Here is a 19209-nt window from a genome sequence, read left to right as displayed (position 1 = left end):
GGTGATGACGTCATAACGCGTATAATGCAAAGAGGAAGCATACATATAAAAATTGCCAAATTTATTATTAGCGATTATTAATGAATAAATTTTGTACTAAATAAAACAACAGCTTTTGTTTCATCTTTTTTCAATATTTTTTAATAATTTGTTCAAACAACAGAAAATTTAGCATTTTAAATTTGATCATCAGGTTAGCATATATCCGTTTTTTCAGTCAGGAACATATTTTGAATGACTTCAAAGATCCGATTGGGCATCAATTTCCACAGTTTTCTAATATAATTTCAGGAAATTAATGGCCAAGGTTTTTTAATGCATTCAATTAAATCTTCTTTAGTAGAATATTGAGGAAGGTGGCCACTGCGTTCAATTGACACTTTGTCCTTCAATTCAACACTTAATTAGCGTGGCAGTTTGATGATAAAACAAGTAAGGAAAGGCTAAGTTCGGGTGCAACCGAACAGTTTATACTCTCACAATTTATTGATATAGTTTTATTAAGATAACACACAATTTGAAAATTCTATAATTAGGTATATGAATGCTAAGGGAGGTTATGACCCGATTTTAACCATTTCTGGTACAGAGACACACTGTTAGAAGAAAAATATTTCCTTTGAGGTAAATTAAAATATCTGAGAGATTTACCGAAATTTACGGTGAAAAACTACCTTGGGGCACTGAATTCTTCATATTCGACATTCGAGGCCTTCAAAAGTTATAGTCCGATTTCGACAAATTCCTATTTTCACATGTGACGCCACAGATCATATACATTATTTTTGTAAAGTTTTATTTCGTGTCATCAGGGTGTCAAGAAAATATTATATACCGAATATTATTCGAATCGGTCGAGTAGTTCCTGAGATATGGTTTTTGACCCATAAGTGGGCGACGCCACGCCCATTTTCAATTTCAAAAAAATCTGAGTGCGGCTTCCATCTAACATTTCTTATGTGAAATTTAGTGTTTCCGGAGTTTTTCGTTAGTGAATTAACTCACTTTTAGTAATTTTCAACCTAACCTGGGTATGGGAGGTGGGCATGGTTATCATCCGATTTCCTTAATTTATGGACTGTATTAAGAAGTAGCTAAAATAAACGACCGCAGAAAGTTTGATTTATATATGTAGCTTTCTTGTTTTTCTATATACAAAAAAACTATTTGGGGTTCCACTTCCCCAAAAAGATTAGACCCAAATATGCACCTCCCTAATGTGATCCTCTGTACCAAATTCTATGACGCTTTATAAGTTTTCGGTTTTCGCCATTTTGTGGGCGTGTCAATGGTCCCATTTCGCCCATTTTCAATACCAACCTCCTTAGGGTGCAAAGAAATACATATGTGCTCCAAGATAGATTAAGATATCTCAATTTTTACTAAGTTATCGCTAGCACGGACAGACGGATAGACGTCTGATCATTTGGATATATATAACTGTATATATAACTCTTTTATTTCTGTGTGACACAAACAACCGTTATGTGAACAAAACTATAATACTCTCTGCAACTTTTGTTGCGAGAGTATAAAAATTGCAGTTCCCACACAACGTGTGGAGATCCATCACACCTTGTACATGACCATTTAGCCGTTCCTACGTATAAGGCATGGTCGCAGCTAGAAACCAATGGGTAAAAATTCTTACTCAGATGTAAGTATTTCTCCACCAACGATAATGATGCAACACTATTGCGCATGCTTGAGAGAACATTTGAGCGCAGAGTTGCACGACAAGAGCCGTCTCTCTTTGATGAACTCCAATATCACACAAAAGCATATAGTCCAAATATTTTAGCTTTATTAAATTTAATTTGATGAAACGCTGAGGGTGACGAATCGAACAAACAACTAATATAAATTCCACCTTAATCACGTATTCACACTAGTCATCTTTGATTCTCTGACTGAAATCCTATTGATTATTTATGACAATATTTGGATGACAAGCTCGACCGATATTCTTGTCGCTTCAATAAAGTAGAAATTTTAAAATTTGTTCGTTTAATTTTTTTTTAATATCGAGCTGGAATTAGCTTAGAATTAATTAGTAGTAATATACACCTACACATGTAAGGGTAGTAAGGGTAATCTCGATTAGTTTGACTGTAATAGAATGCACAGTAAAATACACATATAGTTGTATGTACATACATATATATTATCGTTTATTTCTATATTGATCCACATTTATCTGCATAGGTTTACATTAATATGAATGGTCATGTGTAGAATATGATCTAGCCAAACCTCGTAATAATGCTAATATAAATAAAAAAGAACAAGAACTTAAGCATTTACAACAACCTGTTGGTTGGTCCAAATCCACCGGGTTCGTGGGTATAGCTCTGAAATTGGGCTCCTGAGGCTCATCGGTTATCTGTATACCACTGCTTGTCGGTTGCACTGAAGTTACATTCGTGGTTTGCATATAAACCGGTGGCGGTGACGGTGCCGACGCATTGCTCAGCTCTTCAGGCGATGGCATTTGCAAGGCAACATATGGAAGATTACTATTGGACATTTTTATAATAAAATGTTTATATTTAGCACTTATGTATGTAATTTGAATCCAATTTAAACCGACTTCGCTTACTGCGAGTTACATATGTATGTATATAACAACCGTCGTTGGGGAACTACCGCTTAGAACTAATGCGCAACGCTGTTTTCGCCCTTGTTCGTGTGATGCTTGATCGTCAACTATAGCCATATGTAAGTGCATATGTATACAAGAATCATTATTTAACAGATTACGCCAAGCTATTTTGGGTTTGCTCTTGACTTCCAAATCCAGCTTGAAGTTTAAGAAATTATTTAATTACAATACATACATATGTATATGCATACACATGCACATTACTAAATTTGCTACACAGCTGATAACTAATTCAATAAGGCATGCCTTAGCGTCTGTATGAAATTCGTAAATTAATCTGCTATTCGAAATGAGCTTCGTGTGTGGTTCCCCTTTATTTTTAAATTTTGATTGCGAAACAATTAAAATCATAATACACTTGGAGTTGTAACCGAATAATCATACTGCAGTACCCTGTAGGAAATATATGCTTATAAAATATACATTAAGATTTCGTGAATTTTTGTTTTAAAGAAAGTACTCGATTGAATGTTTTGAAGTTTTTTGGACATAATAAAGTATATTTTCAGCTACATATATTTTAAAATATATTAAAATATATATTTTCAATATTTTGAAATATAGAAAAATAACGGAGTTATGGGCTGTCTTGGGACACTGCTGACATGATTCCTATACAATGAACTATGATTATTGAAAAATATCAAAAATTAACAAAATGACGTAGTTCTGAAAAAAATGTCGTTTTTTATGCAAACAAATTGTGGCTTTTTAATACCAAATTGACAATGTTCAACAAATCAAAAAGATCATAGGTCATTCAAGATAATATATATATTTGGCGTAGGAACCGCTCCAACAGAGCGCGCCACGCTTTTTGGCGCCAACAGTTCACTTTCCACTTGGTCTATCCAACGAAGTGGAGGTCGTCCTCTTTCGCGACTTCTTCCAGCGGGTACTGCATCGAACACTTTCAGAGCTGGAGTGTTTTTATTCATCCGTATAAAATGACCTAGCCAGCGTATCCGCAGTCTTTTTATTCGCTGAACGATATCAATGTCGTCGTATAAATCGCACAGCTCATCGTTCCATCGTCTTCGGTATTCGCCGTTGCCAATGTTAAGAGGACCATAAATCTTCCGCAAAACCTTACTCTCGAAAACTCTTAGTGCCGTCTCATCGGATGTTGTAATCGTCCACGCAAAGGCTAAGAGCAGCAAAGAGGAACAATCGGCCCTATTTCCCGTTGTCGTTATCGTTTTAAAACGACATAAGAACGCCTATTGGGCATTCCTGTTAGCGTTATCGACATTTATCGAAAATGAATTGAGATTCCCCAATTTGAAACAAGTATAGAAACTACATAGAAACACTCGTTCTTTGTCATTGCTATAATTAAGAGCGACATAGACCCGACACGGTTGTTTGAAGGAATGTTTGTATTAAAGATGAAAATTCCAAATTGTTAACAGTTTGAAATTTTAATTTCTGAAATGAAAAAATATCCTGCATATGCCAAAGGCTTTAGAAAAGGGGGAAAAAAACCTTTAATTTTCGATTTTTTTGGAGGAATATTGCCAAAAAACGAAATCCATTCGAAACACCATCGCACTTACCCAAAAAAATTGCATCCAAATATGCCTTTTGCTAGTAGTATCCTTTATACAAAAATTTATTTTTATAGCGTTAGTAATGGCACTTTATGTATTTTCCGTTTTCGCCATTATGGCAGCCCATTTTCAATATGTGTACCAAATTTCATTAAGATATCTCAATTTTTACTCAAGTTATCGCTTGCACGGACAGACTCAACTCCCTACTCAAACATAGGGACGAATTAGAGACATTGCTCCATCTTGAAAAGATTGATATATGTCTTATATCTAAAACTCATTTCACAAATCAGACTTTTGTTAAGTTTAAAAACTACAGGACGTATTGCTCTAATCACCCAAATAATAACGCTAGAGGGGGGAGTGCAATAAGTGTTCGAGACAACATTCACCACTTCGAAGAAATGAATATAAGCATTCCCGAATTCCAAACTACGAATATATCGGTCGACTCTGGGATTGGAAAAATACATATTACTGCAATATATAGCCCACCTAGGCATAATATTAAATATGATTTATATACAGAGCTTATTTTATAGCACCATGGAAAATTCATTATGGGTGGTGACTTTAACGCAAAACACTCGCAATGGGGTTCAAGAATTACGACATCAAAGGGTAGAGAGCTATTTAAAGCCGCTATGGCCACTGGATGTGACTTCGTGTGTACTAGTAAACCAACCTACTGGCCTACCGATACAAGAAAATTACCTGACTTGATCGACTTTTTTATCATTCGTCAAATATCGAAGGACTTCATTACCGAAGACACTCTATCTCTCTAATAAACATACAGTTTGGGAGTATTTTAAAGATATGCTTGACAAACATATTGATCCTACAGAAAATATAACAACACCTGATATCCTGGAATATGAATTCTATGAATTTACGAAAGTTATTCAAGAATCGGCATGGAAAAGAGTACTCCTGTTCTAAAGCAAAAAAACTTTTATACTAAATACCCTGCAGATATTCTGGATCTTATAAGTAAAAAGAGAAGAATGCGTAAAAAATGGCAAAACACGCGATTTCCTTAATATAAAAAAGAGCTGAAAAAGACGTTAAGACGTTTCTTACCACAATATCTAACTGACTTACATGAATATTACTTGAGCAACCGCTACTTCAGAATCAAGCAGGGACAATCGTATACCACATTGCAACCAATAAAAACAGGAGTACCCCAAGGTAGTATCCTGGGACCACTTTTATATATCTTGTTCACTTCCGACATGCCTACGACGACAAACTGTACAATTGCTTTTGCTGATGATATCTGCATCATAACGACAGGCAAAAGCGAAGTGGAATCGGCCAACAGAATGCAATCCGCAATTAACGAAATAGTGGAATGGACACGGAGATGGTGCATTACTTTAAACGAGACGAAATCAATACACGTAAACTACACGAACAAAAGTGCTAGATATATTCCTTTACATATTGGTAATGTGGTACTCCCATACTCCACCTCTGTGAAATATCTAGGCATAACGCTAGATGCAAAGCTGAAATGGAAAGAGCACATACAAAAAAAGTTGCAGAACTAAATCTAAGATATACATAGCAAAATAAACTGGTTAATCGGTAACAAATCGCAGCTAACAACATCAAATAAAATTCTCGTATATAATCAAACGTTGAAACCTATTTGGACATACGGAATTCAACATTCAAGCGATACAACGGTTCCAAAATAAAGTCCTACGCAAATTTGTAAATGCCCCGTGGTATATACATACGTAATTCAGACCTGCACCGTGATCTTCATATAAAAATGGTCCAGGAAGTTATTCACGAGGCGGCATTGAAACATTCAGCGAGGTTGCAAAATCATGTAAACGCAGAAGCCCGACGACTAGAAGAGATTAGAAATAGCAGGCGTCGACTAAAGCGAACAACATTCTACGAACTTATACGAAAATAAAAAGTATTAAACGTAATATTTTGTTTCTGAAAAAAAAAACGCTTATATTGTATTTATCTCTTAAAATTAGAAAAATATTGCTTGTTAGTACAATTTTGTTTTGTTTCACTAGTTGCAATCATATGAAATGTAAAAATATATCTAATTACGTTTCAATATAAAAAAAAAAACGGACAGACGGACAAACATCCGGATTTCGAATCCACTTGTCATCCTGAGCATTTATATATGAAGTTTTTTCACAATTTTTCCATCCAGTTTTGTTCTTAGTTGGAGATTTTTTATCAAAAATATTTGATTATGTTGTTGCTCTTTTAGAAAAACCTTTCACTTTGCCGGGGTATAATAATATGAAACGTTCTCTAAAATACCCATTTAAAATATAATTTAGTGTATCAATACTTACAAATGATTGTAATTGGCCATAATTAAATTTAAAAGAGTCTCCCAAACAAGCTTCTAGTTCTACCTACATTAATATTAATATTAATAATATGGCCTGTCATTATTCTGATGGATTCACAACTCTTCTCCTTTTGGCTTGACCGCTTCTGATAATTAAATTATTCTCTGTTAAACCTGTCAAAGAAATTCTTGATTGGCCACCATTGCCCCTATTACGGTTTACAACTATCAAATCGCGCAAAGTATATACATATATATTTCAGAAAGTCCAAGAACCCAATATCTCTTTTAGTTTTGCAGTAATATTTACATAAGTACACAGACACTTATATTTTGAGTATATAATAGTTTATCAATATATTTGAATATGTATGTGCATACATACATACATATGTATGTCGCACTTATATAAACTTGTACATATTGATAACCCATTTTACTGGTAAGCGCAGCTTCTCTCCACTCCCTTTGTGCACTTAAGATTCATAAGTTCCTATGAATGTGCCACACATGGGGCAAAAATGATTCGCATTGCGGCAACTGTTCATGCAGTACGGCAAACAACAGCAACAACTATTTAACAAAAATAATATATAATATAGAATTCATCAGTGAGTAAATATGTATGCAATTAAGGGCCTCCTCACCAAGTCCACGAAAGCAATATGCAGACAATATGCGTTTTTGTGGTCGAACGATATCGAACTGTCGTCTTCACCGTACATTTACATTGTGGACAGCGTACTTGTGTAGATTCTGGACCTACCGGTGGATTTGGATTCATGCCAATCGTTGAGAAAGTGGGCATTTGAGACTCAGCGGTTATCTGTGCACCGCTGCTAACCGGTTGCACCGACGTGACGTTAGCAGTTTGCATATAAGCCGGTGGCGGTGCCGATGCATTGCTCATCTCATCAGCCAATGGAATTTGCACGCCATCATAGGGATGCTTATTATGAGCCATATTCAGATTTAAACTTTTTGTTTAGCACTTTAGAGAATAAACGAATTCGCGAACTGCAAGTTTTATGACAACCACTGTGGGAGAAATACCGATCAGTACTAATGGGACGCGCTGCTTTCGCCTTCGTTCGAGTGAAGCTAACGGATCTTTTCTTTGTTCTCAGAAATGCTGCTGACATGAGTAAAATTTTGCATACCCACATATGTACATACATACATGCATATTTATTTAGTCTAGTATATACAGTGCAATTCCTCATAACTGGACACCTGCGACGATAGTTTTTTTTGGCCGGTTGTGGGAGCTCTCCTGATGAGACTGTCCGTATTGAGAAATTTCACTGTACTTTGTATATATGTACATATGTAATTACATACATATGGGAAATATGTTCAATGAAGTAACCCCTCTGTTGTTCTTTATCGGTAAGTTTTTTTTCGTTTATCCATTGCAAACTTTGAGAATTATATACATACATACATAGGTACATACATTACGTGAAGAGGATCGTATGCAAATAATTACAAAAACATTATCGGCTGGATATTTTATATGTATGTACGTTACTCTCTAAATAACATAAACAAAGTATATTCGTGCATATATACATATGTAAATATGTACATAGTACATATGGCGAACGTCGATAAAATATATTGAACTGGAGAAATTGAACAACAGTCAAGGCGAATCGAACGATTAAATTTTTAAACGAACTTTTCGATCAGGTTTTAATACATAATTTCCAATTTTGCTATCGAGGCCGGATTTTAAAAGAATCCATTTACATACATATATCGTATGGAGTTGAACTAAAAATATGATATTACACTTATAGATTGAATAAATCTTTTAACAAAGACTTCGGAAACAGACGTCAAGAGCCAAACAATAGCAAACTGGAAGAAGCAAAATTACAAAATACATGTTTTAACGCGAGTACAAAAAACTTTATGGGAAGTAAATCAGTAGAACTGTGTAGAAATATATATTTCCAGCTTTTTGAAAAATTTTATTTTTTAATGAAAATTTTTATAACTCTAAGTCTCTCTAACTCGAATTTTTTTTGTGGATTATGCTGATTCGAGTTAGAGAAGTTCCACCGTATTTCCAACATAAATAAATACTTCAGTAAAAAATAAATCCTTTCATTTCCGATATGAGAATTTCACATATGATATTTATTAAAAATATTCTTAGAACTAAACGCGATACAATAGCAACTCGAATTTTTATTTTGAAAATAGTAATAATGATAGAAGATACCAAAATGTTTTCATACAATACTTTGATTTATGCAGATTCATCCTGAAAAATTACGTTGTTCATTTAGGAAAAGTGCTCTTCAATTGAAGGGGCCATGTTCTCCAGTAAGAACTGTTGGTATTTAATTGAGTTAACATTTTCATCAATTAAGAACAACTTTCAAGCACCATGATATGAAAAAACACCCCCAGATCATTAGGGTCCCCCCTACCTAACGATACTTCTGACACATGAATTATAGAAATGTTCACGAACTTTTCTGCGAATATATCGCATGTACCGAAGTGGTTAATTTTGAATTTATCTGAAAATTTGACTTTTCTCCAATACTTCTTGGTCCAAATTTTGTGCAATTTAGCCCACTGGTGACGTTTTTGTCGCATTTCTACCGAAAAAAGTGGGTTTTTGGAAGGCCAATGGCCAATTAGTACGGCAATCTGTGTTCTGACTTCGGTTCCATTCAGTTTCCGAACTTCGATTCTAATGTCTTCAACGGGTTTGAATTCGTTCCGACTTCTAATTCGCTTAATATGGTGGTCATCCTTGACAGTAGCCCTCTTCGGGCATCAGGAGCCAGCTTTGCGTTTTATAGACCCAGTCTTTGGATATTTTTGAAGAAAAATTTTGAGTATACTCAAGTTCTGAGATCGCAAAGCCAAAATTGCTGTTTTATCAATTTCACTAAATTTTGGAATTTTTGCACTTTCCAATTTATTTGCTATGACGTGTACACTCAGGAAAATAATTAAAAGCGTTTATTTCAATCTGAATAATGTACTTAGTATAATAAATACTTTCTTGTATATGAGGGCTTGATTTGTTATTACTACATCGATTTAAAGTCACTGCAAGTAAGTGTCCCGTTGTTTTTGTCCGCTACTGTATATATAGATACAGTGTTCGTCCAATATAACGAATCTTATGTTTTTGGACGTATTCCTCGATTTGAAATTTCATTTTTTATAGTCCAATCCGACGACTTTGGAACTCAATAATTAGCGGGTATGACCTGAGAGCTCTTTGGTGGACTCGTCTAAAATCATTAGTTTTTTTCCAATGATAAACGCTTTCAATTTGACATTGCCTTTTCCAAACCAAACGAAGCAGAACCAACAGCACAAAAAAAATATTTTGAAGTGACTGAATTAAGTTTATTATTGTCTGCCAATTGATATCAGCGCTCACTATAATAATAAAAAGCAACACCGCAACTACATAGAAGGATTTACTACTTATGGTAAATACTGTTAGACATATGTACATATGTATGTATGTATGTATGTATGTATGTATGTAAGCAACGTTCGGTAATACGATTCAAATGCAGAGTCTCTTAAGTACTTCATCATTTTACACAACAACTCATTGAAATGAGATAAAATAATAACAAGTAGAAATAAAATACTAATAAACAAACATCTGGAGGAATTTATTTTATATATATACATATGTACATACATATTACATATGTATAAATTCATACATATATATGGATGTACATACAGTATGTCAAGAAACAGTTTACACATTGAAAATAAATACACTTTTTCACTTTCCGCAGCAAATTTTTTTTACTTTTTACTTCAGTCCAACATATTTTTTGAATCCGGGATGGTTACTTACAGTATTTCAAGAGATGTGATGTAAGAAAAGCTGCGAAAGCAATGCAAAAACCAAACAAGAACAACAAAAAACAAAAATCATTCAGTTTTGTTAGTGTCAAGAAAAACTTTACAAACTTCGATTATTTTACTTGTTAAGCACGTGTTATACAGTTAACCGTACTTCACCGTTACCTATTCTTCGCAAAGGCATTTACAATGAATTTGTCAATTAGTTGGTGATTCATTTTTGCTTTTTTTCATATCTGAAGTACCCATTATTGTCTTTTTAATATTCCATGCAAGGGGTTTAATTTGAAGAGGTCCAACTATTGCCCCATAATCCCCAATGGGGTAAAAAGGTTTGAGATCTAACACCAATGTTTTTCTAAATAGTGTATAATGGCTAAAATTGATCGGAAAATATGGAAATACAAGAACCAAAGCCAGAAAAAGGCCCTAAATTATAAATAAGTGGATATGTACAGTACTTAATGTCTCGAAAACTTGACCAAATTCCAAAAAGTTCGATCAGTGTTCTTACGAAAGAGTTCTAGGAAGAGTGCAATATTCAGATTTCTCATGTAATTGCGCGCCAAAACATGCTACGACATGAATACATATATTTCAAGATGCGCTATAAAAAATAATCGAAATGATGTTGTGTCTTTCTAATGAAAATAATAATAATATAGTAATTAATGGTAAATACTGCTATGTATATATGTACATATGCACAGTGAAACCTCTACTTGCGGGCACCTCCAATAAGCGGACCCCTCTCTTAACCGGACAAAAATTCAGGAACCAAGTTTAACTTTGCCTTTTCAGAACAAATTCCACTCTAACAACCGGACCCTCTCGTAACCGGACGCGGACACTTTTTTTATTACTTTTTATTTTCATTACGCGAAACTCTTATTTGAGGACAACGAAGACCAATAATTGAAGTAATTGTAGAGTAACTATCCGAACAGCCGAAATCTATATACGGGTAATATGAGTACATACTCGTACACACATGTTAAACTGTGAAGACAAGCATAAACATGTTAAGATGTAACGGGATCTACATATATGTAACAATTTGTAGCTATTAATATGAAAAAAATAAAAATTATGATTCATTTGATTTGTCTATAAAAAGTTTGCCAGTTGAATGGAAGTCAAATCCCAAAGCTTGGATGTCTCGTGAAATTATGTGTGAGTGGCTACTAACGTTTGATAAAAAAAATGGGCTCTCAGATGAGAAAAGTTTTACTATTTTTGGACAATGCTACAACTCACCCTCGAGATATTAAACTTAGTAACATAAAGCAGATCTTTTTACCTCCTAATACAACATCCAATTGCCAGCCCCTCGATCAGGGAATTATACAGAATTTCAAATGTCACTACAGATGCAATGTTATCAAACATATTTTAACAAGAATAGATGAAATTTCAATGAACAAACTTTCAAAAACATTTGACATTTTGGAGGCTATATATTTTATTAAGACTGCATGGGACAACGTACCTATGGAAACAATTCAAAACTGTTTTTCAAAAGCTGGTTTCCAAAAAAGTTTGAACGAAATTTCTGACTTCGATGCAGAGGACGATATTCCCATATCGACGTTATCGGCTTTGATAAAGCTTTTAAATGAAAATGGGCAGGGGCAGCATTCCGATTACATTTTGTTAATTGACGAAATTGTTACTACAGAAGATGATAATATTGACATTGTTATAGACGAAACGGTTACTGACGAATTATCTGACAGAGAATCTGAAGACCTAAATGAAGTATGCGCTCAGGATGCGGGTCAAATTAAATCATACACTGAAGCACTAAAACAACTTCGTCGCATTAAAAAATTCGTTAGTGACGACGTTACTGGATCAGTAACGGTAAAGGAATTTTTAAAACTCCAAACATAAATAAATATGTTCAATTTATTATAACTATGAAATATCTCGTAATAAAAATGAAATATATAAATTAAATTACCAAGAAATCTAATTTATTTAAAAAGTCGTGTGTGTATAAATTTTAGTAACATTTTTATTCGCCCACTCCTATAAGCGGACCCCCCCCCCATAAGCGGACAAAAATTGTGGAACCATCAGTGTCCGCTTGTGGGAGGTTTCACTGTATATGTAAGTGCCGTTCAGTAATACGATTCAAATGCAGAGTTTCTTAAGTTTCTTAATAAAATCCAAAACATTTATACATATGTATAAATACATAGTCCATCCATGTAAAAAACTAATTCGAGTGCAATTGAACATCAGGCACTCAAGCACTTTGCAGGGATTCACGACATGGAAATCTGATATCAGGGTTTTGAAACTTCCGGTAGACTTTTTAACGTATAGATCGGTTAATATGTGATAAATCTTACCGAAATTTAGCGAAAGTAAAATCTTGGATATAGTTCTGTTTGGTGGCAAAAATAGTTGAAATCGATCCAGGAATTACTATAGCCTCCATATATAATATATAACAACGAGTGGACTTTATGTCGAATATACGGAGCGAATTATGTGTTATCTTAATAACACTAAATACACAAATAAATTGTGAAAGCATAAAATATTACGTTATTCCTGAGGCAGACATGTAGTATACATTGTAGTATGCTTCAGAAACCATATGTGTATCACCGGTTTTCCGATTTTTGTTTGAAAGCAAATGGTGTTCCGTACTACAATAGAGTTCTAGAAACCATTGAAATTTTGTGGTGTAGTGAAATATACTACAATGGATTGCATTGAACACACTGAAAGCTTTAAGCTTTTCTGCCACAATCATATGTTTTCTGACATTTTGACATACAGAAAATAAATTAAATTCAAAATTAATTGAAATCAAAAAACAAAATTTGAAAAAAATATGTGAAAAATATGTAATATGTAATAATTATATTGGAGAATAATATTTTAAGATTGCTTGAAGTTATAACTAAGTCAGGATCAATTTTCCTGCCTGTTATTCATAATTACATTTTGCTTGAATTTATTTGTATCAGCTGCCGAGCTTAGCCCTTCCTTACTTGTTATTTTAATTTTTCTTAAAACGAAAAGCAACATTAAATTTATTTGTATGTAATAACTTTATTAACTTGTGGTCAACTGTATGTATGAGTGTGTTAATTTGTATAAATTATTCACCACTCAGATTAAAAGCTCATACTGGCAAGTTTGGCAGAGCTTTTAGAAAGATCGCATTCAAATTAGCAGAACCTTGAACCAAATACAACATAAACTTTAACAAGATTCCTGTAAACGAAGTCAATATTATATAGATAAATATTTTCTGTCATTAAATAGAAAGTTGGATCTCGTCTGAGAGGAACAAGACGGCGTCCGCTAGCATGAAAGAATAAAATGAAGCATAAAGCAAATTGTTCGAAAAATCAAATGGGGGACCAAATAATTGAATATTAAGTGGTGCTTCACATGAGTATATGCTGTGCAAGGATAATTGATAAGCTTACAATTAATCTGCTGGAAAAAAACAAATTGCGTACATTTCAGCTAGACGCTCTTTAAATATGTGATTATCATTTGCATGTCTGCTCAGATATATGAATTTGTTGTAATTGTTGTTGTTGTAGCCGCTAAACACAGCCGCCAAATATGTTTGCGAACAGCTGTGAGCTATAAAGTTAATGAATTCGATATAACTGTTTAATGAGTTACATGAACCGCGTCGACGAGACGAACACCGCCTAGAACACACACCCACAGAGGCATATGCCGTGAGAAAAGCGAGTTTGTCCACAAAACCCTGTTGGAAAATTATGGCGTGAGAAAGAAACAGTGAGTCTATAGAGGGACGACAGCTATAGTATTAATTATTTGAATGAAATCTACTTCTGAAAGTGCGAAGCTCAGATAAGCTCTATTTCTATAATGTTCTTTCGAAGCAACATCTCTCAAACATAATTTTTTTCCTTCCAGTAAATGGACGGGGAGAAAGTTTTGAGCCTGTCCATGAAGTTATACGTGTTTTATTGTATTATTGGGCCATTAGAAATACTATCGGAATTTAGGACTTTCCCTACAGGGTATCAAACAAACTCGTTTGAAATTCTAAAACGATTTGAATACACATTACGCATTCGATTTGATGTTTGTTGCAAGCAGGGCTTTTGCACGATTTTTTTTCTTCTTAATGCTATAAGCGAAGGAAATGAGCTCTTAACTTTTATTGCATATCAGAAGTTTAAGTGTTTGTAGTTGAGGTACATGTGGTATGTAATTTTATTGCTTTCACTTTTAAGGTATGTATTTTAATTTGTGGCAACATCAAGGAGTCTACGTTGAGTCTGATATGTAAGGGATTTTCGCCGAAGACGAACTTTATGACTTTAAAAACACATGTCTGTTAAAATCGGTTGAACATCTTATAGGATATAAGATCTTTATCAAATGGATTAGACTTTCCACAGACAGATATGGTAGATCTACATGATCTGAGCTTTGGGATCTTATCGCCTGCAATCTTTCTACATACAGATATATTGATGAATTTGTTTGATTTCCAAAGTCCTCAGTCCTCAGATTTCTTGTTTCAAAGAAAGTTAAATCTGGTGCCTAAAAAGACTGAGCTGTAAATCACTTGTGTGATCCTTACTGCAACTACTACAAATTGAGTACTAAAGATTTGTTGTGAATTTCTTCGATCTCTCGAAATGTAACATAAAGCCACACCAGTAAACACAGCTCACCAAACTTTTCAAGACCATTCAGCTTTTTCAAAGCATGTGTGTGGGAATAAATGGTGGAAAAATAGTGCAGGTCTTCGAACACCACAAATGCAGAGTTTAACAAAAAATCATTAAACTCCTGGAAAAGAGGGAATCGAATGACATGGTAGAGCCTATCACGGTGTACTTGTCACCAAAATCTCAACTTCAAAAACTTGGTGAAGTGGAATCGGCTGAAGGCGGAGCGTAATCGGAGATTGGTGAGACGTTAAAAAACTGGATTTGTGAATGTCCAGGCCTCAGCCAATTGAGACGAGATACATATATTTCAAGGTTTGGAATGTTCCAATTTAAAGGAAATTAGACCGCTTGGTTGGAAAGCTTAGGTAGTGTATCAAATCGAGAGTTGTTGAATTGTATTTAGGTGGTACTTGGAAGAACAAGTCAGTTATTATTGTTCCTCAAAGCTTTAAACGCGTTTTTTTCGGAACCCTGTTTTCAATGTCGGTTATCAAATTTTATCGAAAACTACTAAACCGATCTTGATGAAATTTTGCACAGGTGTTTGAGATACAATTTTCTCGTGCTTGAACAAAGGATTTTTCTTTTTCCAATTACAACTATTTAAAAAAAAAAACAAAATGTCAAGCAAATTTGACCAAAATTTTAAAAATAAATATTGAAAATAGGCAGTTTGTTACCCAACAAAACCCATGCAAACCATTAAGTGTCATGGTTGAGAGAGGCTTCGAATTCTTTAGTTTTTATACATATGTCAATGTGATTACTGAAGATATTTTTTTGTAATTCTAAGAATAATTTTTGAATGTCTACAACTACAAATCGATTTCTGCAGAAAGTCTTCTTTGACAAAAATACATACATACATATGTATGTATGTTATATTTTATAATATCTCTGCCATCGTCTTCTATTATCCCCAAATTGTACTGTATATAAGTATGTACGAGTACACCAAAGCATAAATCACTTTATAATACACCAAAAATCCATTGTTGATGAGTCGCAATCGGTTTATACAAACTAACTCCCACAATGACTGTCTGATTGCCGCAAAATGGCGTACAAAACAAGCACAAATGCCACAACTACAACAACAACAACTGTGTACCACAGTCTGGCAGCAGCAACAACAACAAAAATGGAAAACACCAACAACAACAATACAAACAATGTAGGCGCGCACGCTAAATGAAGCCACTCAAAATGACGTTTGACAACAATTGTGATTGACGGCATAACTAAGTAAACACATGCAAGCACCACGGAAAAGAAATATGAAATAGAAAAAAAAACAACAATAGCAACAAGCAAAAAACGCGCCAAGCAATTCGACACTCAAACGATTGAAGTACAAAAATGATACATATCGACGATTGCGGAGAGCGCGGAGCATGCAACAGCACACCCACCTACCTTACATCCACTTGTGGTGGTGACAGCGTGTGGTGGGCGGTGGGTATAAGCATTTTGCCAAACGAAATTTTGTGAAGCAAACGATATTTGCCAAAAACGGTATTTATCGTGGTGCTTGTTGTTGTTGTACTCGGTATTTTTTGTTATTGTTTTTTGCTTTCGATGTGGTTTTTTTGTTCGCTTTTGGTGTGGCAGGCAAATCCTCTTTGAGGTAGACAAATGGCGAAAGCACACACTTCTGATCGCCACATTTGTCATGTTCGACATGATGGAATTGAGTAAAAGCAGATGATGAAGAGAAAGGGGAGAACAAAAACAGAAAAATCCAAAAAACAAAAAATGCTATGCATGAAATCGAAAGCTAAATCGATTGATCGAAATTGAAATCTCATAAAAAGCGAGAATTTATTTAGTATGGCTTATGCGATGTGTCTTAATTGGAAATTGATTATGTTGACACAGTGTGGCGCAGAAGTAATCATACAAACACACACAAATATGTAATTCTATAATATGAAGCTTTCTGCAATTATTGTGACTTTTCACTCTCTCTAATAAGCAGCCATGCTCTCTCGTAGTTGTGTCACTGTCAGTGCGCATTTAAGTGACAGATTGAAGGGCTGCAATGCACTTAGGAATGCTGTACAGAAGAATCTGCAATCACTCAACTTTTGACACGTAGATAAATGCAGAAATTTCTAGTTCTAATGCAATCAACTGACATTGGTTGATTTGAAAAGCAGCTGAAAAGCGTCACCACATCAATGCTGGTTGATTGACGAGTAATTTTCTGGTATTTCTAAAATATTTTAATCAGTTAGAGATTTTCAATGCATTCTCAGCAAATAATGTTGCACAATATCGAAATAGTAAGGTTTCAAGGTTATTGGTTGGGATTTCATTGTCGCAATTTAAAAAATGTGGGGTTCCGATGGATGGCAAGTACTGATTTATTGGATACAGTTTGGTATAAACCTGAGCAATAGTTAAAAAATTCCGCTGATAAGGTTTCACTATTGTATGTGGGCCATAACCATAAGGCAGAAATTATAATATTCGAAGACAAAGTCCGATCCATGCTCGACCCGTAGCTAAATTATTCTTACGAAAACATTATCATAAATTTTAATTTTGATAAGTATTTTTTATATGGACGAAACTTATGGTCTAAGATCTACGGAAACCCTTACAATTGATGAATGAGACTTTAAGTAGAAAAAAATATTGACCGCTTTGGGTTTCAAATCATTATTTTTAATCCTACGTTTAGATACTTTCTTTAATGTTAGATTAAAATCTACTTCTTCTCTCCTTAAAGCTAAAGATTTAATTGGAAATTTAAAGTAGAACCTTAGTAGTTTTACTCAATCAAAGTAGAACCAAGTCAACCAACTAAAATTTTAGACAAAAGCTCTCCCGAACATACATATTAATTATAACAGATGTAGGTATTTCAATGTTAACAGCTCTAACCTTGACTTTGTCGCAACTTTTTTGTCTCTCATTTAAACTAAATTCTTCTGTGGATTAGAAATTTTCAATTGTATGTGTTTGACGTGGAAATCGTTTAGCCGGTTAATGCCGAAATTTTCAATTACCACTTGATAAAGCAAGAACAAACATTTTCATTTACGAAAAAGAGGGTGCGAATTCACAATGTCACTCCGCAATTTGAATGCAAATCAACGGGTTAGCCTTGACAATGTGGAAATCACAATTACCGTTACACATTAGAATAGTGGGAATGAAATGTGTGAAATAAAGGGACAAAAAAATGAATGGGTTGTGGATTCTGAAATGTACGAAAATTCTCGTTGTAATTTGAAAGTCCTCCTCTATGAAAAATATACCGCAAAAATGGCAGAAGATTTGATGTGAGAAATTTAAAAAAAATAGTGTTCATATTTGAATAGCAACTAATTGCCAGCCTCGCTTAACAATGTAGGTATATACATATGTACATATATCCTTTGGTATTCAAATAATGTTGTAAATAGCTTTTGTTGGGCACAGCGTCCGGAAAATCAATGCCAATGTCGAATGGTAAGTCATGTAGCTATTGAATGCGTTTACTATGTAGTGAATTCTTAAAAATGAATGCACCCAATAAAATTTCTCGTAAAATTACTCTCCACTTGAAAGTAGATGGGAGGTCACATTGTTATCAATGCTCCCAGTGACCTTCCGGCCAGACGTATTCGTAACGATTATAGGAGATGATGCAAAGGACCTCCGGGCACGGAGGATACTAAAAAACTACCGCAAACCCTTCCATACCGTTGCTAGAGGTTTATATTCTTAAAACTTCTAGGTAAGAATTATTTTTCATATTTACTTGAACAGTCTATTAACTAACTTCATCAGTTTGAGTTCTTGCTAATATATTTCTTTCATAGAAAGCTATTACTATAAAGTCTTGGGCGATATTTATAATTTTTTCGCAAATGAAAAAAATATTAATAAATATTATAAGAAATATAAAAAAGCATTTTGTAACTCACCATTAAATTTAAAGACAATTAATTTGTATTATATTTTGTAGTTTCAAGTTAGAATGTCGATAATCAAGATTTGTTAACGAACCACATACGAATAAACGACAACTTAAACCCGAACGAATTTACCACATTTCACACTTATAACATTAAAAAAAATTTTCAGACTAGTTAATTTCTATTTTTATATTTAATT

At 34.1% G+C, this 19209-nt stretch overlaps 2 protein-coding genes across 6 annotated transcripts in view; both read right to left on the bottom strand.

Annotated features, from left to right (window-relative positions):
• LOC105212012 (uncharacterized) overlaps window positions 1–19209 on the bottom strand; it is a 463761-nt gene that overhangs the window by 295145 nt on the left and 149407 nt on the right. The window lies entirely within an intron of this gene.
• On the bottom strand, window positions 6880–7628 carry LOC105212016 (lipopolysaccharide-induced tumor necrosis factor-alpha factor homolog). The gene is made up of 2 exons (XM_011183759.3): window positions 7201–7628; window positions 6880–7126 (listed from the first exon to the last, which is right to left on the bottom strand). Exons 1-2 carry the CDS (start codon window positions 7515–7517, stop codon window positions 7030–7032), a joined length of 414 nt encoding a protein of 137 aa, XP_011182061.1. The 5' UTR covers window positions 7518–7628; the 3' UTR covers window positions 6880–7029.

The sequence above is a fragment of the Zeugodacus cucurbitae genome, chromosome 5 (assembly GCF_028554725.1).
Source record: "Zeugodacus cucurbitae isolate PBARC_wt_2022May chromosome 5, idZeuCucr1.2, whole genome shotgun sequence".
NCBI classification, from domain to species: Eukaryota; Metazoa; Arthropoda; class Insecta; order Diptera; family Tephritidae; genus Zeugodacus; species Zeugodacus cucurbitae.
Note: the sequence above shows the minus strand (reverse complement) of the source record. Positions and strands in the feature narration are given on the sequence as shown.